Source organism: Acomys russatus, chromosome 20 (genome assembly GCF_903995435.1).
Source record: "Acomys russatus chromosome 20, mAcoRus1.1, whole genome shotgun sequence".
NCBI lineage: Eukaryota > Metazoa > Chordata > Mammalia > Rodentia > Muridae > Acomys > Acomys russatus.
In genome coordinates, this window is record NC_067156.1 from 69,541,203 (window position 1) to 69,564,676 (window position 23,474).

Below are 23,474 nucleotides of genomic sequence, written 5' to 3' on the forward strand. Positions count from 1 at the left end.
GTAGACCAGGCTGGCCTCTGACTCAGAGATCTATCTGCTTCTGCCCCATGACTGCTACATTCCAGGTGTGCGCCACACCACCGACCTGAACAGCTTTCTAAAGATTATCAACCACAGAAGTGAAAAGCCATAAATGTTGTGTGTGAGTCCGTGCTCATGTGTATGTGAGCGTGTTTATATACACATGAGGCCAGAGGATAACCCGGGACGCCTTCCTTAGACGTTTCCTTTAGATGTGGCCTCTCATCGGCCTGGCACTCACCAGTTAGGTGAGGCTGGCTGGACAGTGAGGCCTGGAATTCTCCTGAGTCTGCCTCCCCAGTGGCTGGGCTTACCCATGCAAGGCCATACATCTGGCATTTTTCATGGGTTCTGGAGATGAGCTACTCCGGCCCTCAGGCTTGTGCAACAAGCACTTTACCCCTCTATCTCCCCGTCACTAAAGACATACATCTTGAAGTGTTTAAACATTCCTTTTTCTGCACACTACTTCAACATTAGTTTCTCTTGCCTAAACTATTGTCTGTCATTATCTCACAGGCTTTACTGACTAAACAATAGGGACCCACATTCAGAGAAACAGCTCAAGCTTTTAAAATCCCAAATCCCAGGGTCAGGTGAGGGTGGGAGTGTTTAATTAGTAATTAAGCTTAATGGCCAAACTGCAGATAAAATTCGAACCACTATTATTTTTGCATATGCACAACTGGCAGGCTGACTCAACAAGAAGTCACCTGCCTTCTTTCCTGCTTCCTTCTACATCCTAAGATATACAGATAAGCTGCCCTCCTAAGAACTTAGGACTGTGGGAGTGGGGGTGGAGCAGAAAGAAGGAGTGAGAGACAGGGAGGGTCTCATGGAACTGACAAAAGAGGGTGGATGTTTGTCCCAGCACAGCGAGGAAAGCAGAGACACGCTTAATCTTCAAAATGTAGGTATTTGATTTATTCCTCCTGTTAGTCTATGTAGGTACATGTATGTGTACACTCACGTGTACACTCACATGTGTGTACATAATGTGGACGTCAGAGAACGTTGGGTCCAATTCTCCTGCACCATCCACCCTCCCTCCTCTCCTCCCAGTTCCACCCTCCCTCTCTCTCCCCCTCCCCCTCTCCCATTCCTCAGAAAAGGGGAGTCCCCTTCCCACCCACTCCAGCTCATCAAGTCCCTTCAGAACTCAGCATGTCCTCTTCCCCTGTGGCCTGGCAAGGCAGTCCATGGGGGGTGCGGGGGGGGGGGTGATAAAAAAGCTGGCAAGAGAGTCCATGTCAGAGACAACCCCTACTCCCCTTTGTAGAGGACCCACATGAAGCCTGAGCTGTCCATCTGCTCCATCTGTGTAGGGGACCTATGTCCAGTCCATGCATGGACCTTGGTTGGTGCTTCAGTCTCTGCAAGCCCCTCTGTGGCCTGGTTAGTTGGCTCTATTGGTCTTCTTGTGGAGCTCCTGTCACCTCCAGGCTCCTTTTCTCTGCCCCCCAACCACCACCACTCTTCCACAAGACTCCCTATCAATTGGCAGTGAGTCTCGGCATCTGTTTTCAACTGCTGCTGGGTGGAGCCTCTCAGAGGACAGTTCTGCTAGGTGCCCATCTGCAAGCACAGCAGAGTACCATTAGAGTCAGGGGCTGGCTCTTTCCCAGAGGGTGGGGCTTGGGTTGAGCCAAGCATTGGTTGGACATTCCCTCAGTCTCTGCTCTTTATTTATCCCTGCACACCTTGTAGGCAGGGTAAGTTTGGGGCCAAAGTTTTTGTGGGTGGGTTGGAGCTCCCCTCCCTCTGGTAGAAGTCCTGTCTATTTAGAGGTTGTCCTCTTCACACTTGGTATGCACTCACTCAGCCATATAGTACTGGATAAATACACTACGAAGCACAGACACAAAAAAGATAAGTAACAAGGAGAACCCAAGGGAGGATGCTGAACTCTTACTCAGAAGGGGAAACGGAAGAGAGGGAACAAGGTAAGAGAGGGGGTGCAGAGAGAAATAAGGGTGGAGAGTGGGGACAGGAAGACAGAAGGCCTCTAGAGAAGAGAGAAACTGGGCAGGGGCATCTCTGTGACAAGCTGGAGACCTAAGTCAGGGTAGGCCTCTGGGAGGAGATGAGGAGGATGCTAGCTGAGACGAGCAGAGGCCACGGAGACTGAAGAGGACGCCCACTTTGTTTGTTAAGACAGGGTAGTTCCTTGGCCTGGAACTTGCCACACAGGCTAGGCTGGTGGTCCAGTGAGCCCAGAGGATGCTTTTCCTCCTGCACTGGGAGTACGGGTGTGCTTAGCACGCCTGACTTCTCTAACCTGGCTCTGGGGATCCGACTCTGGTACTGACAAACACTCTACCGGCTGAGCTCTCTTTCTAGCCTGGGATCTCTCTATTCCTGTCCATTCTAGGTGAGTTTCCACTTCACTGGACACCCTCTATGCAACCCCAGTTGTAAACTCACAGCCAACATCACTTACGCTTATGTTCTAGATCAAGTAGAAGATAAAGTCAGTGGAGCTTGTGACCTGCTTCAGCCACAGTTGGAGGTGGCTGGGAAGGACGGTAGGACGTCTGCTCTGGTAGCTCCCTATCAACACAGGCCAAACACTAGCATTCCATTCTCCAGGGCTAGGCTATTAAAAAACAAAACAAAACAAAAAACTCCTTGTTCTCTTCCAGGGGCCAAATCAGAGCTTTTTACCTAGGGCCCGTCCTCTGGTGATGAGTGGGGACACTGCAGTGAGTACCCTGGAGGTCAGAGTCCGACTTCCGTCTGTCACACGTCACGTGACAAGGAAAAATGCCTGCCTGCCCATTATTGTGAATGGGCTCTAGGCCTGCAAACCTGGTTGACAGTCGGGCACCCAGTGCAGAGCGTGAGGAAGAAGTGAGTTCACGTGTGCGCACAGTAGGGATCTTCACCTTTGGAGCGAACCAGGGAGTCATCAAGATGTTGTGACTGCTTAGGCACTTCCGAGCAAAGTGTGAGTTCTCATCTGCTAGGGATATAAGTCTACAGGAACTTGGGCAAATGGTTAAAATAATAAATAAATAAATAAATACTTGTGCTACTGAGTGTTTTGAGGGAGGAGACCAGAGGTCTCTGCATCCTTGGATGCTGAAGATGGAGCAGGGCAAGTTCAGGTATCAGAGCTGAGTCATGACACCACAGGACCGGTGCTGGGCCTTCTGGGTGGAGCCCTCATGTGCCTCTGAAATGATGAAAGCATGTGTCCACTCAACAGCTGAATGGAAAAACAGATGATAATAAACAAAAAAACACATTTTTTTTTAAAGCTCACAAGGAGGCAGCAACACAGAACTAAATCTGAGGTTCCCGGGGTCTGAGCTGCCTGAGGCCTAGGGATGTGCACAAGAAGCTGCTGGTGGCAACTGTTCCTACCAGTGTGGAAGGCTATCACCACAGCCCACGCAGGGACCAACAGGCCACCACCGGGGGACTGAGCTCTGGGAAGTCTCGGTGCCCAAGGGAGGTGAAAATGTTAATTATCACTTTTAAACACACAATGAATGAAGGGTACCAGCACACAAACCATAGGATGACGAGTCTGAATACAATTTTTGTTGGCTGACTGCATGAGCGACACCTCTTGTGGTTGAAATAACATCTCAAAGGGAAAGTAAGGACGACACGGCAATCTGTGTAAATCAAGAACTGCGTGTGGGTTTATTTTACATTTGAGAAAACAGTGGATTTAACTGTGTGAACCAAAATGTACTGTACAGTATTAATGACGGGACATCAAAATGTATAATTAATAGTGCATTGCTTGCTCTGTTTTTATTTTATTTATTTTTGTCTCATAGCTCCTCTGAGCACATGCATCCGAGAAGATGCTGGTGCCAGTAAAACTTCTCTATTTAAATCAAGCTGCAGGAACTAAATTTTATCCAAAAATTGTGGTTTTACATTATATACACAGAAATTTAATATAAAATGACAATATAAAAAGTTAAAAGAGAACGCATACAGCCAGAAGTTACAAAGAAAGTTGAATAGATTGAAATGATATGACATGTAACGTACAGGCGTGTGTAAGCTGATGCTGGCAATTTACAAGGAAAAGATCCAACATTTGCCCCCTATTTTTTTTTTTTTTTTGGTTTTTTTTTTTCTGTGTTTTTTTTTTCATTTACCAATGCATCACGCTATAGAAAGGTCAGCTGATACCAAAGCTTACATTTGTAAATAACTATAAACTGCAGTATTTTACAGGAAAAAAAGAAATAGCATTTTTACATATTTTTTTAAATAATAAGCTTGCATACTTTTTTTTGCCAAAAGCGGCATTTTTCAGCATCCAGAGGGTTTGGGCATAGTGGCGACTGGGGTACATGTTGTTTTTGTTTTAAGCACATAAAGTTGTGGCTTCCTAACCCCGTGAGTCCTAGACAGCTTCCTGTCTCCAGCCGATGCATGCATGTCTTGTCACAAACCAGTCCTGCATATAAAAGCTCATTTTTTAATTATTAAATAAGTTTTGTGTCTGACACAGCTTTTGATCTGACTGAAAAGCCTTTAAGCGCCTTTCCCCCCCTTTTTTTCTTTCTTTCTTTAAATTTTTTTTCTTAATTTTTGAGTGAAAGGCACAGAGATAGAGTCCTCAAAGGGTTAAACTTGACACTACCAGGTCCTGTGACCTTTATTGTCATGGCAACTTCGTAATTTTAGGATGTCTCTTTATAGCTGCTATTTGTATCTTTCTCACTGCTAAACAATGTCTCCGAGCGTGCCCCACTATTTCCTACAAAAGATAGCTTAACAACAAGAACGGATGCTGAAAATAAAGGTCAGACTTTGACTCACGGAATAAAAAAAAAAAAGAAAAAAAAAAGAAAAGAAAAATAACATGCACAGATCAGACAAAGAGCATATAAATATAACTACAAAATATGTGTAAGAAAACCCAAGTCCAGACAGGCAGTTCAGCAACAAAGGAGAGACTGATTTCAGTGGCTCAGGCCAGGCCCTAGTGCAGCAGGAGGGTGGTAGTGCAGACGCCCGCACACCTGGACACTACTGCTTCTCCAGCTCCGTCACGTAGATCAGGTGGTCCTCTGGCGACTTGCCGTGCGTCTTACTAAGGTGCAGTTTTACTGCGTGCTTGCTCGCAAAGGTTCGGTTGCAGAGCTTACACTGGAATGTGGAACCCAGGTCTTCCTCGGCCGACCCCGGGGGGCCCAGACTCTTGTTGGTGAGGACTTTGGAGACGCTCTGCTGCTCCTGTATCTGACTGAGCGGCAGCTTGGAGAGGTCCTTCAAGCTGAAGCCTAGGTGCGTCTCCAGGTGACTGATGTATGTGGAGGCAGTTCTGAACTGAGAGGCACAATCGTTGCAAAAGAAAACAGGATGCCCTGTGTCAAGGTTCTTAAGGAACTTTGTCCCCCCTGTCCTTCGCAGCTGGTACTTGACATTGGCCAGCCAGTGGCTGATGGTGGTCATGGAGAGACCCGTGAACTTGGAGATGTGCACCCGCTCCTGAGGGCCTAGGTCCGACATGATGTATTTGCCTTCCGCTGTCTCTCGGAGGCTGGAGGCAAACTGGGCCTGGAGGATGAGCAGGTGCTGTGGGTTCCAGTTGGACTGGCGCCCCTTTCTCTTGTGGACAGGCGACAGCTCGTCCAGGGCCTCCTCGAAGCTGCTGCCATCCGCGTCCGACTTCTCTGACACCGTGGAAGGTGTGGAGGACTTGGGAGTCAGACGGCCTGTGAGGTTCTTCACCATATCCGAGATATCCATGAGGGCGCTCTCCCGCAGAGGTGAGGACACAGCGTCGGCCACACCTGAGACCAGGGGCTTGTTCTTGGACTTGGTCAGGTCGATGGGCTGGTCACTGTTCTCGTAGTAGTAGCGGTCGATGGCGTCGGCCTGCTTGGCAGGGGTTGTGGGGTACACGGGTTTGTCCAGCATGCTGTTGCTGATTTTATAGAGCATCGCCAGTGGGTCCAGCGAGGGGCTCACAGGCTTGGACACCTTCCCCAGGTGGGTGTTCATGATGGACTGCAGCGCGCTCAGTGGGTTGATGAAGGAGGGTTCCGGCGAGTGGTCCGTGATAATACCCAGGTTGCTGCAGCCATTGGTGACCTTGGCTTTAAGAGACTCTGTGCCATTTGGGGTGTGAGCATCCAATGGACCCTCCCTCTTGGCCTTCCCACTCTCCATCTCTGAGCCCTTCTTCTGGGGCTTGCTCCCAGCCTCCTCTGGCTTAGGCAGGTCTTTATTCTCCTTTGCCACGGGGGAGCTGGCTTTGACAGGGGAGGTCTTCTCCTTCTCAGTGGGCCTGTCCTCCTTCTTGACACTGACCTTGCCCGTGACCTTCTCCACCAACTCCTCCATGGCAGACACATTGCTCTTATGGGGTGGGGGCGTTAGGCTCCCTGGGGAGTGCAGGAGGGCACTGTGCTCTGTGGAGGACAGCGATTTCACACTGCTGGCATAAGACGGCTGGATCTGCACGCTCTGCACAGCTGACTGCAGCGGCTTCACTGTGCCCGGAAGCTGGTAGGCTGCATGGATGCTGGGGTATCCACCCCATGACGGGGCACCGTTCTGGGCTTTACTGATGGCCGTGGACACAGTGTTCTCTAGTGACTTTAGGATATCCACTCCCCCCTTGGGGCTGTCGTCCAGGTCTTCCTCGCGCAGGTACTGGTAGAGGGCGGTGGGCTCCAACTTGTCAGTGGCCTCCTCTGCCTCCTCCTTGATTTTCCTCTCGGTGTCACCGGCCACCAGGGGAGGGGCTTTTTCCTTCTCCTTCTCGGGCTCCTTCTTTTCTTCTGAGGCCACGGAGCCCGCAGGGGAGTCTGGCTGTTTCTTGATGCTGGAGGCAGGCAGCCGGGTGTGAGTGGTCGGAGGCAGGGGGATGGACTGGATCTTCTCCTCCACCACAGGGTCCAGCACCAGCTGCTTTCCTTTCTTGGAGGCAGAGGTTGTCACCTTTAAGAAGTGACCAGTGACCATCATGTGGGCCGTGAGCTGCTGCAAGGTGTCGTGGGAGCTGCCACACTCCATGCACTTGAGTATCTGGGCCTTGCGGGCCTCAAACTGCCACGTGTAACTAGCACCATTCTGGTAGCCGTAGCGGTTGTTGGGCGTCACATACGGGTTGGCCGTTTTCTGGTCCTTGGCCGACTCATTCAGTGCAACCTCGGTGGCCATGCCCGTGGGCTCCGGGGAGCAAGGAGATGCCAGGTCCTGGAGTGCCCGCTTCTTGGTGGAAGGGACCAGTTTAGTGATGGCTGGCACAGGCTCCTTCAGAGGCACTTTCTGGTAATGCTTTGTTTTGATCATGTGGACACTAAGGTCCTGCAAGGACTCGAAGGAGTGCCCGCAGTACATGCATTTTCAGCACCTTCTGCGCATCCTCCTTCCCCTCCATCTCCATCAGGGACCGCTTCCTGGGCTTGGACCACCTCTTGGTCTTCTCAGAGTCCTTGTCCCTGTTGTCGTCTCGGTAGTGGCCCGTCTCGTTCATGTGCACCGTCAGCTCCACCAGCGTGTCGTAGGCCGCGCTGCAGTCCTTGCACCTGAACTTGCTGGCCCCCGTGAACACGGAGCCGTACAGCTTGTTGTTCTGCCGATAGAGCTGCACGGTGCTGAACAGGCTGGGCTCGGGCAGCAGCCCGTAGGATGACGTCTGCTGCAGTGTCTTGGCCAGGGCGGCCTGGTGCCAGTCGTACCCGGAGCCACTGCTGCTACTGGTGGTGCTGCCGTGGTTGGTGCTGGTGCTGCAGCTGGTAACGGCCGTGGTAGCCGTGGTACAGGCGGCGCTGGCGGTACTGGTAGGGGGCGTGGGGGTAGGCGTGGAGCTCTCCTTCCGGCTGGCATCGTTGTTGCCAGTGGTCGAACCGGACTTCTTCAGGTCCAAAGCTAGGCTAGACCAGCAGGACTCCGAGAATAAGTTTGCATACACAGCTTTGATTTGTGCCAAGCTGTCCTGGGGGTAGGAGACTCCGCCGTCTGCACACTGCGGTTCCTCCTTCTCCTCTCTGGAGGAGGAGCTTTTGAAATGGGCCAGCTGGTCGCTGCTCTCGCTGAAGGGCGAGCCATAGCCAGCGTCTTGATTGGTGGCAGTGCTGACGGGGGAGTTCTGATAGCTCTGGGCCTCTTTGGTCTCTGCCTCTTCATTGCACACGAATTCGCTCTCCTGGATGTCCAAAGACAGCCCGCCATCCTCCACGCGCTCCTCATCTATTTCGGCTGCCTTCAGCTCTTCCTCGGGAACATAAGCTAGGAGAGAAAAATGAAGAGCAGTCAGGAGAAGTAAATCATCCTGAAGGACGCAGCCTCCCCAGCAGTTAGGTGATCCTTAAAAAGATGCTTTTCAGCCAGGCTCCCAGACCACAAGGCCACCTCAACTTCCACTCCACATGCTGGCCCATTGTACCACGGCAAGGCGGGAGGAGGGCACGCTGAGCCTGCCCCCACACAGTGTGCCTTCTCAGCGGAAGCCCAAACCTCCGCATACTGCCCTCTCTAACTCCTTTCTCTCTCTCTTCTCTCCTTCTTTCCCTCCTCCCTGGTTCCCCAACTCTTTTCCTTTTTAGCTCCCTCCCTCCCTTCCTCTCCCCCTTCCAGATAGTGTCTCAAGTAGCCCAGGCTGGCTTTGGACTCTTGATCCTCAGATGCACAGGCACGCGCCACCAAACTAACACCCTTTCTTAAAGACATCGTGTTGCTTGGAGGCTGAGGGGGACAGGCAAGAATTCCCACAATGCCTCGGGGGATTCCTCCCACACGCTATTCATCACAGGACTTGCAAGCCCCTTTTGATTTCTACACAAAAAATTTGTTAAAATCGGGAAGAACTCGGCTCTCTCTTTGGAACGATATATTTCCCAGGCAATATTCTATGGTTTCCATAAGTAAAAAAAGTACTCCTTCATGGCAAGCAGTTAAAAATAACATGGTTTTCACTAAAAACAAATGCTTAACACGCCATGAGTCTGCTGCCAGGACAAAGCATACTGCTACCTATGAAAGGCTGCCAGAGGGCGACCAAGGCCACCGCCACACCAGTACCCAAAACAGCATCACAGACCACAGCTAAAGGAAGAAATACAACGAGCATCCATCACAGGGACAGATGTGGTCATCCACACCACACAGCATCATCTAGTCTTAAGAGGAAAACACCGACCCCTGACCCCGCAGAGACATGGCTGAGCCTTGAGGACGCTGCATGAAGGAAGATGGCTAGTTACAAAGGGCAGGTGCTGTCTCGTGCCCTTACCTGAGACCTGTGCAGCAGTCAAGCTCTCAGACACAGAGAGACAGTGGGGGTGGCAGGGCTGGAGTCGGGGTGAGGTCCATAAGGAAAGAAGTCTCGTGGCTACAGTATCAGTTTGCAAGACTAGAAATGACGTGGAGTTAGGAGGTAGGGCGGCAGCCCAGGATGCCACAGAGCCGTGCCTTTAAAATGGCTGCAATGGTCACTTTCATGTTCTGAAAATTAATCTTAATGACTTTTTAATTATGAAAGGTGGCAGCGGTGACAGCACATGCCCCAATGGCTGCCACAAGCCTGCGGCAACCTGCAGAACCGCAGGCTGAAGGACACATAGGTGCAAGGAAAAACCTTGATTCTTACTTCAGGACATCGTAAACACTGTGATATGTGACATATCTTGGTGCTGACATGTTTTTACCACCTGCTAAACTTATCTGAGCAATGCGCTTCTCTCTTTCTCTCTCCCTTCCTGCCCCCTCCTCCCCTCCCCCCTTTCTCTGACAGAAAAACTAGGTGACCTAGTGTTTCGTGAAAAAGTAGGAAATTCGAGGGTGACGTGTTCTCCAGCAAGCCCTATTAAAATGCACTGGCGTGACCTGAGTGGGGCGTCTCATTAAACATGATCATTCATTATCACATTATCAGAGCCAGATCCTAAGGGAACGTGGCAAAGAGCACAAGCATTTCTAGAAAGGAGTGACAGGAGGGACAAAGAACGTCTCCGTGCCCCAGGGGAAGATGCCAGGGGTGGGTGAAGCAACCAGAAGCTTCCACACCTGCAAATGAAAGGCCCCAGGCTTCAGGGCAGCAGGCGCTCACAGTACATGAGTGATGGCCCTCCGTATATAAGCACACATGGCAATGCTTGCATAATTACATAGTATTGTAAGCTCATGCAGGACAGTACATGTACTTTATATGTATATATGAGCATGCATATGATATTACATGCATAATCACCCCACTGTATGAACACATGCATTGCAAATGCATGCATGCATGGTCACCATATGTATGCAATCACACACATGAGGGCATATGTACAGTCATTAATATGTGCAAGATAAACACAACAGAATAACACTATCATTCCTATAACACACAAAAACACATGATAGCACACGCATGATCACTCCCGCATACACTGAATAGTCCATTCAGTCACCTACATTTACAAGCACACATATGACAGCACATACATGACCATACCACATGTGTAAACCGATGTACGACCACCCCACATGTACGAGCATGCATATGGAAGAACATGTATGTGTGAGCACACATGTGGCAGCACATGCATGATTACCCCATACACAGAAACGCACACCTATGCACACACACTGAGACACCATTGAATCTGCTACATGGAGACTTCTGAGGCCCTGCAGAATACGTGTGCCCACTGCCTCTCCACACGCAGCCTCAGCTCACCCCTGTGGAAAACCCCACAGCAGTATGAACACAGAGGTTCTGGTCCCCGTTTCACAGCCAGGATGGAGCAGAGTCCACTACGGTACCAGGAGTTACAGTTCTGCACGTGCTGCACCGCCAGTGTGAGAGACAATCAACAGCGTGAAGCCTCCGGCTCTAATCTATGGACTGCCGGGTAGTGTTCCAGATAATTCTATAGCTCTCGTAGGAAATGGAAGGCTTGCAATATTCTAAGATGCCAGATTCACATACATATCTGTGGGTGGGTGGAGCTCACCAATGAAGCCCATTCCCTTGTAAGAATCTGAGCCGGGCTGTCCTGGCTGGGGAACAGGTAAAGGGCTCGGGTCTAGACTACAGGTGTCTCGCCTCAGCAGCCTCTTCCCAGGCCATCCCACATGTTTGTTCTCCCCCTCGTCCCAACAGGAGTGTGGTCACAGGGGCCACACCCATTGGCTGTGCTTCTTCCTCCCAAGGCCCCAGCCTGCATGCTGAAGCTCCCAGACTGAGCTGACGTGTCAGTCATGAACAGTCTCACAACATCAGTGCAGCAGACAGTGTCATGGGGACAAGGAACAGAACTGCAGACACCAGGACTTTCTCCAGCCCCACATACACACACACACACACACACACACACACACACACACACACACCTGACACCCATCACCACTGTCAGTTCTCTGGAAGGCAGATGAGGAAAAGATCCTGAAGGATAAATCAGGGTTAAGTATGTCAGGGTCGGAAGGGGCAGTCAATTGGCCACAGTGAAAGCTGGGCCCTTGATGGTCAGTTGGGTTTCTTTGTGTCCCACTTGACTCATCCACCATGCAGACAGCCCTGTCTGGAAATTGCTTTTTTTCTTCTGCCATGGTTATAGTCCTGGGAGTGGCAAAGGTCCACACACCTCGGTGCTGGCATCCCTGCGTGTACCCTTGCTGGCTCTGTGCCTCTTGGCTCTGTCCTACTGCAGTTGAGATGACTGGCCTGACTTCATCCTTAAAAGCCCGCGCTGGCCTGTGGCCACCAAAGCCTTCCGCGTCCCTTACACCTACTGATCACCAGCAGCAGGGAGCTCCTCCCACCTCACAGAGGCTGCCAGGGAACGGCAAGCCTGTGCTGCCCAACGAGTGTCAGGCATGGGCAGTGGCTCCAGCAGTACGCTGTGTGCTAGGCAGTACGGGGAGCAATGATGAACCAACCAGTGGCTTAGATGGCTTTGAATTAAGGAAGGACTTAGCCCCTGTGAGTCACCAGACACAGTTAAAAACAAGAGACTATCAAGTACCCAAGGATAAAAAGAAAAAAAATATGGAGAGAGATTGTAAAACTTTGATCCCTTCTAACCCAAACCTTTATTCTTGCCTATGCAGCCTAAGATGGTATGAAATAAAGCAACAGTTTCGTGTGTCAAGACTCTCACTGCACAGACCATTTATGAAGGTCTTCAATGACAGGGGGTAGTCAAAGAAGCTGACGTTCACTTCCAGAAGGAAATGCCATCCAAACATGGACATAGCCAGTTGGTACAGCCTGGCATGCAAGTATGAGGATCTGAGTTCAGTCCTGAAACCCCATATGTAAAAGTAAGAGGTACTGGTGCTGGGAAGGCAGAGACGGGTGTGTCCCGGAAGCTCGGTTGTCAGTCAGCCTAGCCTAATTAGCATTATCAGGTGGACAGGTCCTGAGGAACAACACCTGAGGTTGGCCTCCAGCCTCGACAAGCACATGCACATACATGCACCCACATACGCACACTTGTGTACACAAACACAGGCACACTGTGCTCTAACGACACGGAGAAAGTCAGAGACAACAGGGCAGAGCACAGAGCTGTACAGCCAGTACGAATGGCAAACCCTTTTCATGGAGCGTGAATGGAGGGCTCTTCAAGCGAATGGATACATGGGCCTTTGAATGTTGGGTTTGGATAAATACTGACATTTTCAAAATTATCTCCCAAAGCTTTCCATTCAACTCACATTGGCCACTGTCTGTCATTTCTGAAATCACCTAGCCATATGTAACCATCCCCCTGGCACCCACTGGGCGTAGCCACCAACAGGACCCAGGAGCATAGAGAATAACTTGATCCTACTGGGCAGGGATGCCAGAAGGCTGTCTCTATCACTACTGTTACTTTTCCTTAATGTCAGGGCTGCAGATGGTACAGGACTAAGCATCTCTGCTCCCTCCCCTGGATGATCCGGCATTCTCAGCAAGCTCGTCCACCTCCCCTGTCACTCTCTGTTCCGTGTCCACTCTGAGCAGCCCCTTGGAGCTTCAGTCTTGCAGACAGACGAGCAGGAAGCCTGGTCTTCCGGCCACTAGCTGGCGAGGCTCACTCCAGCCTTTCAGCCCTAGCTCTATGTTCACCCTGCCTCGCGCACTCTCCCTCTGCTTCCCAGCTATTTCACCTTTTCCCATGTTCCTTATGCAGTGTAACTATTTTCAATTAGCTCCTTTTCCACTAGGACACACGAGGAAGCAGAGATCCTGAGTGACAACTGGGGACCAGTGTCTGTCCTGCAGCTCACACCATGGGACACCTTTGCCACTGGTTTGAAGCCACCATTTCCGACCTTTCTCCCTTCCAAACCAGTGTCTACGCACCCAGCCTTTCCCAGCCCCACCTGTGAGAACCTCCACTTCCCAATGCCAGAGGCAGTCAAGAGCCTTGGCATCCCCTGCCAAACCTGGGGAATCCAAAACCTGCAGAATTTTGTTTCACAGTGCAGCACCTACAGAGAGAAATGGGTGGCTTATGTCACAGGAGCAAGGCTATAAAGAGCTCCCTCGCCTGGATTCCGCAGTCTGAGAGCAAGAAGGGCTTCCTTCACCCTGACTTTAGTAGCCACAAATGCAGGGCCTCTCCCAACCGTGGAAGACTGCTGCAAAGATGTCTGGGAACCAGCCCCAAACTGCAATACCTGTCGTGCAAGAGCAGGGCAACCCAGTGACTCCGGGATCTGAGGGCGATCCAAAGAAAAGGCTGCTTCAAGGAAGCCGGCATGTGGGCCAGGAGGAACAGCATCGTCAGACACGCACTTGGACTGACTGGGTCTGTGACCGACCACTGTGGTTCCCGCTAAGGGACAGCCTCCTGCCTGTAACATCAGTCTGGCACAAAGAGGGAGAGAAAGGACAGACTCAAAGCCTGCTGATCCCAGTAGATAGGGTACACCCATCACACAAATTATTCTATGGGCCCTTGCTTCCTCCCAGCGTGCATCCACAGCGGTGGAGAAGTTCCTGTCGTGGTCCATCACTGTACTCGTCTGTTGCTATGGTTTGAATGTTTCTGTTCCCCCAGAATTCACCTCTGTGCACTAATCATCAGTGTGAGGGGGTCAGGAGGGACTTTGGGAGGTGGTTATATCACAAGGGTGGAGCCCACATGAGTAGGACTAATGCCCTCATAAAGAAACCCAGAAAGATACACATGGTATATACTCACTTATAATTGGACACTAGCCCAACAGAGATGTCCCCTGAAAGTCTTCACTAAGCCAGAGTTTGGGATAGATGCTGGGACTTCCTATTGGGACTCTAGGTGTGAGATATAAGGAAGAATGGGAAAATAGAAGGATCCAGAGGGTCCTAGAATCCTACAAGAAGACCATTAAGGCTGGTGGGTCAGTTCAAACTACTGTATCGACCAAGGACAATGCATGCAGTAACCCTAGACCCCCTATCCAGATCTAGCCAATGGACACCACATTCTCCACAATGTGTGGAGAGCAGGGACTGACTCTGACATGAACTCTGGTGCCCACTATTTGATCACTTCTCCTTGGTGGGGAGGCCTGGTGACACTCACAGGAAGGGTAAGTAGGTTACTAGGATGAGACTTGATAGGCTGTGATCATTTGGTAGGGGAAGAGCTCTCCTTCTGTCACAGACCTAGGCAAGGGGAATAGGATGAAAGAGGGAGGGAGGGAAGGAGAACAGGAAGATACAAGTGAGGGGATAACAACTGAGATTTAATCTGAATAAATTACTTAAATAAAATTTTTGTAAAAGTCCAGAATGCTGCCTTGCCCCTTCCTGCGCAGGGGACATGGTGAGGTGATGATGAGATCTGATGACACCATAACCTAGGTTTTTTTTTTGCCTCTGAATTGAAAGGAACTCAGTTTTCCTTGTTGGTTTCTCACCCAGTCTGTATACTGTTACATTAGCTAGAGCACACCAGGGCACCTGCTCATCTTCGCTGCAATGCAAAGATGTGCGTGCAGAATAAACAGCAGCGCACACTACCATGCCCACCGCTGTACCCTCCCTGTGCTGCTGAGGAAAGGCACCCCAGCTCAGCCAATGTCACATGACCTACCCCAGGACAACAGGAAGAAAATCACCATCAGCCTGACCTCACGGAAGCTGACACAGTGTAGAAAGTGTCCTGGCACTAGGTGTGACATGTGGCCCAGCAGATTATCTGGGCTTCTCTTTTCCTGTGCCTTCCGTCATGTCCACTGACTTTAGGAATATTCCACAGCACTGAGGAAGGAAGGAAGGCAGGAAGCCTAAAGGAGGTATCAGAGCTGCTCCCTGCAACCTCTCACAGGGAGCGGCACCTCACTCCGCCCTTTCCTCGTTAGCTCATGTCATGGAGAGTTGGCTGCTAGAGGAACATGCATGTTTAAAAGCATCAAATAAAAAAGCCCAGGCCTTCCTTCAGTCGCTGCTGGGCCTTACAGTGAACACCGACTTCGCTATTGTTTTGCCACCTGGTGAAACTATAATCAGACCAAATTGCATGTTTATCTACAACCAAACTTTTCTCCCCCACTGGCAAATGTGATACTCCTGAACAGATGGCCATTATATCAAAATACATTTACTCCAAGGAACCAATTCACAAAAGGGGCTCTCTCTCTCTCTCTCTCTCTCTCTCTCTCTCTCACACACACACACACACACACACACACACACACACACACCTAAACAATGGATGTGTGGCCTCAGTTTGTCATAGAATCTTGCAAAACACAATTTCTTCCAACTTCACCTTTGCCATGAGAGAGCAGGTGGCTTTGGTAAAAGCCTGGGTCTATCGAGGGACGAAAACGCAGAGAAAGCAGGTACAGGCAAAGCACACCCCTGCCTAGTCTGAAAAGCACATAAAAGTACAAGCAAGATACACATTCATTTGCTAACAGAGTCCTGATCTCTGGAAGGGAAGCTGATGCCTGCCAAGCAGGGCTGAAAGGGACAAAAGTGTTTCTATCACTTCTGCAAATTGTAGTTGCTTGTAGTGATTGTTAATGCATCTTTTGCTGGTGCATTTGACTTGTAATAGAAGCCTTCTTTACTTATGCTCCACTAAAAAGCCACCATTAAGATGGTAAATAAAAATGACCTCACCTCAATTCCAATTTTAATTAGGAATCCATAGGTAACTACCCTAAAACAAATACAATTTCTTCTTTCCTTCAATGCCCCAGAATTCAATTTGAAATTAGCTTGGAAACAAAGAGGCGCATATCCCAAACCTTTCCTGGTCTGCCCACAAGCAAACCAGATACTAATCTTTCGTCTCATGCAGGTGAAGTTGTAATACAACTTTACAAGCAGGGTAGCAGAGATCACACATAAAAATGATGGAAGGCTTCCCAGGATGCTTCAGGGTGTCAGGAAGAACGAGAAGAGGACCTTGGAAAGGTCAGAGGGGAGTTAGAGTGGGCTGAGAATGGTGGGAGGTGCATGGCTCTCCTAAGCGTCCTCTGCTGGGGGGGTGGGGGGGTGAAGGAGGAATCGGGGAAGGGACGGGGACGCAGGGTTGGGTTTCCGACAGTTGCATGCGTAGAGGTACACACGGAACATTCTCGGGCTCTAAGATCAAGTCTCGCTCAAGATGTGCGAACCCAAAGGCAAGCACCAGACGTTCTCAACCCCAGGGTGGAAAGGACAGACACCCCTATCCTAAGGCAGAGGAAGAGTCTCGTCTATTAGACTAGTCTAGTCTACCAACCTGGTAGTGTCTGATACTCTGAAAACAGCAGACTTTAATCAACAGGTGGGAGTCCCCTGGTGAGAACATAAAAGCGTAATTCAGGACCAGTGACTTTCACTCATGACTTACACCTCAGCCAACACCACGAGCCCATCAGGAATGCCAGCAGACCCACGGACTCCAACACCCTTGCTTCCTCCCACACTGCAACCCAGCGATTACATCGTCTATACAGTTGGTTCCCTAGCGTGGACCGTCGGCGGTGAGAGAAAAAGGTAGCAGGAGCCTCGTGGTCCCTGAAACTACCGTGCACCTCTGAACGCAGTCTCCACTGTAAAGGCCGATGCCGTATCTTCTAAGACACGTAGGCTAAACGAATGTCTGTCTTCAGGCAACTACAGTACACACTAATGACATGGTGGGGGCACTGAGAGCCAGTCTGGGCTTGAGGGGACACACTCCGTGATGGTTTCCACACCTGGTCAGAAGCTAAGCACAAGGTCGGTCCCATGGCCCCAGCCTGCCCTCGAGTCTCTCAACAACAGTATTGGTGTCTGATCCGAATTATATCTGCCCTGTCATGACAGAGAGTATGGATGTACCAGAACGACCAGGCTTATTTTTTTTTTTTAAGATTTATTTATTTATTATGTATACAGTGTTCTGTCTGCATGTACAGAGGGCGCTAGATCTTATTACAGATGGTTCTGAGCCACCATGTGGTTGCTGGGAATTGAACTCAGGTCCTTTGGAAGAGTAGCCAGTGCTCTTAACCACTGAGCCATCGCTCCAGCCCGACCAGGCTTATTTTTTATGATTATCACTGAATCCTCATAATTGCTTTTTTAAAAATGCTTCCTTAAAAGATTTTTTATTTGGGGGGAGAGAGTTTTTTCATTGGGGGGGACTTTCAAATTTAGGCAGAAGGATTATTTATCACAATCCTTTGTTTTCACTACATGTGACACTTTTCTAAAAAAAAAAAAGCTTGTTTTATACAGGCCACAATTTTCTAAAAATCTTTCATTTTCATGTGTACAAATGTACTGAAATACATTACGATATTTGAAGAGATTGATTGATTTTTCTACAGATGAACCTGTGAGAACAAAACACCTCACAAGGTGAATGGATATAATTTTCTGGCCTAAGAGGTTTTTTAAAATAAAGAGCCCCGATGAACCCAGGAAGCAAAGTTACCCCCACTGCCTTTCCTCCAAGAACACCCATAATGCACCCCTACCCTCCCCACCCCCAACATGGAACTCTGATGAATGAGCAGCCAGGAATTGGTAACTGCAGTATAAAATTCTCTTTTCACAATTACTTACAGAAATAAATGACATTTTCCCCATCAACTAAAACAAAGACTCCAAATCATCATTTCTGCTATTTCTTTTTGTGTCAAAACAGCTTTGCTAGCACTCCCCCGCCCTTCCCGAGCCTGGCGTGATGGTGCCGATCATGACAGTGCGAACATGCACAGTATGTCCTGCGTGGGGGGGGGTCGGGGAGGGGGGACACAGGGAGCTGTCTCACAGGCCATGAGAACAAATTCAGGCCAGCAGCACAGCAAAGGCTGCAGGCATGACCATGGTCTTGCACACATGGACACATGTGTGTGTCCATGTGTGTTGACCTGACAAACCTCTCACCCCCACCGTTTCCAAGATGGGACTGAGAGAAAGAAATCCATGATCAGACTCCATTTATGAAAAAAATTAAATCTTGTTAATGTTTTTTTATAATAAAATGTGCCTTCTGGATGCCAATGTGTCCCTAAAGATGTGCTGTCATCCTGAGCCACATTAGATCCTGTGCGTTCTAATATGAGTGGACAGAAGGCAATGTACACAGCCCTGTTACAACTTAATGTGACACCAACCATGTGTGCCCTGATGGTTTACAGTGTAAATACACACATATTGTCTGAAAAAAAAAATACTTTCATCTCAAATCCTAACTATATAATCAGGCGCAAATATCGTATCTTTTGCAAATTAGATAAAAACTATATTTCTCAACTCACAGCCCAACATTGTCTAAAACATCTTTGTTTCTTTAAAGAAAACACAGCTCGTTCTTGTCAACAGTCATCTTAAGGGTTGTGGGAAGTGACAGCTGTATTTGTTTTCTAATGGCTAAATGCAGTAAAGTTCTGAATTCCCTTCAGTCTTACCAACACTGGCACTGAGCAATTAGGTCTGTAACCCCCCAACACCTACATCTTAATCTGCACCCCAATGATGCACCGGGTAAAGGTGTGCTCCTCGGCCACCCCGTTTTGTATCCCATCAGAGGCGAACACTCCTCCGAGTTCTGTCTCATCATCAGCATTGTTCCTCCTTGGATAGACACACAAAAGTGTGGGCGCTCTGCTCAACAAGCTGCAGCAACAATAGAAGAAAGGCTTCCCGCACATGCTCTGCACTCTAGAATCAGCACGGAATCCGCTGGGAAAAATCAGCCAGGACTGGGTAATGTGCACCTGTGGCTACGCTCTCTGACAGGAAGCACTGGGTGCAAGGTGCTCTCAGAAAGAAATGTTTCAAATGTTGGTGGCTGGAATATTCCAGATATCAGTCCAGTGAAGTACAGCAGGCTGGTTGACCAAAACTTTGTCCTTCGCGCATGCATGTGTGTGTGCGCGCGCGCGTGCGTGCGTGCACATGGTGTGTGTGTGGTACTTGTATGTATAGTGTACATATGTATCCAGGTACACATATAACATATGTGCATGTTTGTGAAAGCCAGAAGTGTCCTCAGTTGCTCTAGGGCATGTATTGAGACAGACTCGCTTGCTGAACCCAGGGCTCACTTGTTTTGCTAGCCTAGCTAGCCAGCTTGCCCCGAGGATCTCCTGCCTCAGCTTCCACAGTTTTCTGAGATTACAGGAACACCTAGCCAATGGGTCCAATGCTTTATCCGCTAAGCCGTTTCCGGCTCTGGGGCTCTTGCCCTTTTACCCATGTGGCTGTCAAGCAGTACAATCTGGGTAGGAGGCAGCAGTGATGCTGGGCACGGAACTTCATCGTGAGGACCTGTCAGATACTCTACACCTGTGTGCTCCTGGGCATGCCTGAGCATCCCTTGCTAGCAACCAGCAAAGGCTGCTGCAGAGGAACAGGGGTTATAGGGTATATGTGGCCGCAAAGAGCCAAGTTCCAAGTTAGAAACATTTCCAAACAGCATCAACAATTCACATAAGATGGCTCTTCACATGATTAAACTTCTGGAAGCAGTGATTTTTTTTTTTAATGGCAAAGAAATGGTCATTCCAAAAGCGGATTTATTTATAATTAACAAGGACTTGAGGAGGAGAAGGACAGTGGTACTTCTTCCTTTTCCACCTCAGGCAGCGCCCTTCACCACCTAGGAAGCTACAGCAGAGATGACCCTGCCACATCCCATTGGAGGAGCACACAGATGGAGCACACCCCGCCACCCTCCCTCGCAGTGCAAAGAGCATGTTACTAGTGAAGGTGTGCCAGAGAGATGGAGGTGCCTGTGCAGGACAGCAGCGATTCCATCTCTGAGACCCACTGGCTCTTCCTGTTCCATCTGATAAACTACCCATGCGGGCACTGTCATTAGGGAGTGGAGATGAATCCATCCGGGCCCCTCCCTTTTCCTCTCTGCCGGGTGACTTCATTGAAATGTTCATCCTCGCCCCTGCCGGCAACATTAGAATGAAGTATTTAACCTGTTTCCATTACTTATACAAATTGCTATTATGGGGTAGGACAGATGTTAGAATCGCGCCATATAACTAACTTCCGCACATCCTTTACAGGGGTGCGAGCAACAGGAAGGCGGCTGGGTAACATTATCCGACTCCATCATGTGTGCTCTGCCACCGGATTCATTAACTTCGCACATCAGCTTTTGCACTTTCTGCGAGAAAATTCCCAGGCTGTTTGGACTCATTTAATTTGGAGAGAGAAACCTTTGTCAGGGATAATGTTTTGATCAGGTGTGCTGGGAGAGGTGGGGAGAGGGGCGAGGGCGAGAGAAGGAGGGAGGAGCAGGAAGAAAGAACTTGGAAGGGGAAACACCTTGTCGAAATGCTCCCTTCCCCAGGGGATGATGAAAGGGAAATCGAGTGGGAGACCCTGGTACTCAAAGATGGCTGTCACTTCAGATAGGCACGGGCACAGCTCACCTCGACAGGTGACACTGTGGTGGAGCAAATCTTGCTGCATTATTGAGCGTGCTGGGATGGGATCGCCAGGATGGAAGACTGCAGGCCCAGGATGCCTGGGGCACCGAGGGAGGGAAGTCGGTGGATGCATGTGTTTTGCTTCATTTGCCTCCTTGAGTGAGGGAGAGAATGTTTCCCGATGGGTGAGAAGCTCCTGTGGGTACAGGAGCCACAGCCCAGGTTCAGAACGTCCTTCCCTGGCACCCAAACTCCTGGTCAGAATGACACTCGTGTCCCCAAACTAGTCGGAACCTACATTTAAAATGTTTATCTTGACCACCGATTGCTGGCCTGAGGGCACTTCCCCATTGGACATGTGTGGACACCCGCCGGAAGCAATGTGCTTCAAAGTGCTTAAGGTAGGGACAATGGGGTTTCTGGGGAAAAGCTCTGAACTGGAAGCTTCATGTGTGAAGGAGATAACAAACAGACAAGAAACACCCTTTCTGTTTATGCAGGAAAGTCCTCCCAAGAGCAGTGGACCCCAGCACCCACCGCCGCTCAGCGAAGTCCACGCTTTCCCATCTCCCACCATCAGTTCTGCCCAGGAAGCCACTGGAAGGGAGTGGTGAGCGTGCTTAAATCAACTGTGAGAATACAGGGTGCCACAAGCATCCCAGACAACAGGACGGGGGTGGGATCCAAAGTACAAGTTGGCATAGCATGAGATGCAGGAAAAGGACATCTGATACTTACAGATCTCAAACACCCACAGGACTGGATGAAACAAGCCCCCCACATACACACACATGCACACCACACATAAACACAAACATACATACACTACACACATACACACACACAATATGCATACACACATACACACATTCACACACCGTGCACACATACATATACACATATGCACGCACACACATATATACACACTCACCCACCATGCACATACATGCACATACATGCACACATGCACACACATATACACAAACATACACACTCACTCACCATGCACACACATATATGCAAACATACACACACAATGCACATACACATATACATACACACATTCACACACCATGCACATGCACACATACACACACCCACACACACACATACCTCTAGAAGAAGCAGGAAGCCCACTACCATGAGCACCAGCATTTTCTCCCTCATGGCAACAGTGAAACCCGTTTATCTGGAGACTGACTACTATAGCACATCGCTACACGCCCATGGAGCACCTCGCCAGCACAGCATCTGGCACGAGAAGATCACAGGAGCGGCAGAGGATGTTTCCTGGGCTGATACTACGGACCAGGCATGGCGCCAAGCACTCCTCAGTACTCTCCCTGTAGTAAAGTCACAACCCTATGATCACACTGCCTATTTCCATGTGAGGAAACTAAGGCACAGATGTTAAGTGAGGAGTTGCATACAGCAAGGAAGATGCAAAGGGCTTGCCCCAGGACCCTGTTCCCCACCCAGTCTCTTGACACACCTGTGCAGTTGACACACCTGTGCTGTTGCTAAGCAGCATTTTCCATCAACAGCAGCAAAGAGTCCAGAGTTCAAAATAGACCATAAAGCAAGCAGGGTCTTTATGTCGACAGAGGGCAGCAACACATTCCTGGGCAGCCCGACCTAAAAGCTTTGATTCTGGTCACCACAGTCTGAAGAGAAGGGCACTGGACTTCTGTCACTTACAGGCTACTGCAGAGCCCTTTGGGACTGCTTCAGCCACATCTGGCCAGGGTCTGTCAGACCAAAAGCAAGTCAGCACTCTCCAGGAAAGGCCTGAGAGTGTGCTTGGGGCGGGTGCCTGGTGTGTGAGTGTTCGTCGTGTCTGTGCAGTGAGCCTCGCCCTGTTGCCTAATGTTATGCCATGCACACTGCACTCACACAGGAAAGGGAGGCATGGCTGAGCAGAGAGCTTAGTCAGTACAGCCGCGCAAGCACAAGCACCCAAGTCAGCATCCAGGACCCAAACCCAAAACTGGGCACATTTGTAATCAAATACCAGAGAAGCAAACATGGGGCTTTCCGGCTAGGCAACCTAGGAATTGGTTAGCTCCAAGTCATATTGGGTGATTCCACATGCATGTGCACGCTTGCGCTCACATACATACACACACACACACACAGGTGCGGGTATACAAAACAATCTCTTCCTAACCATGTCAATCTATGGGGTCCCACGGGCTCTGCCATCATTTGGCTTCCCACTGAAGAAGCCCCTGCCGGGACACACAGCCATCCTGCCAGGACACACGGCCATCCTGCCTGCACTCTCCCTTCAGAATGGACTTTGCCTCCTATGGCTTTTTTCTGGTGGCATGAGGTGGTCATGAGTCCAGAACGGGTCAGGGAAGACTGGTGCTGGTCTCCCCGAGCACGGAGCAGCACCTTGGCAGACCCTGGCAGCTAGCACGGTGCCTGCAACACAACAGATGCTTTGGAACCGACGGCCAAAAGAGAGAATTAAAGCGAGAGAGGCCTGTGACTTAACTCAGAGCAAACTGACACAGATAAATGCGCATTGCTTCTTTCACACACATGCAATGAAGAACACTTCCGAATCACAGCAGAGAAACTTCTTTTACCAATCCTTACTATAAAACAGTTGTTAAAAACAAAAAAACAAAAAACCACGCACTTCCACGTGCTGGCCAGCCAGCACCTGTAACTGTCAACACTAA

At 49.7% G+C, this 23,474-nt stretch overlaps 1 protein-coding gene across 1 annotated transcript in view; it reads right to left on the minus strand.

The window, feature by feature from the left end:
* Positions 1-3,647: 3,647 nt before the first annotated feature.
* The window catches only part of Tshz1 (teashirt zinc finger homeobox 1), a 74,240-nt gene continuing 54,413 nt past the window's right edge, over positions 3,648-23,474 (minus strand). Inside the window, 2 exon segments of the mRNA XM_051163819.1 lie at positions 3,648-7,350; positions 7,352-8,235. Of these exon segments, the coding sequence (XP_051019776.1) occupies positions 5,023-7,350; positions 7,352-8,235 (3,212 nt within the window). The 3' untranslated portion in view covers positions 3,648-5,022.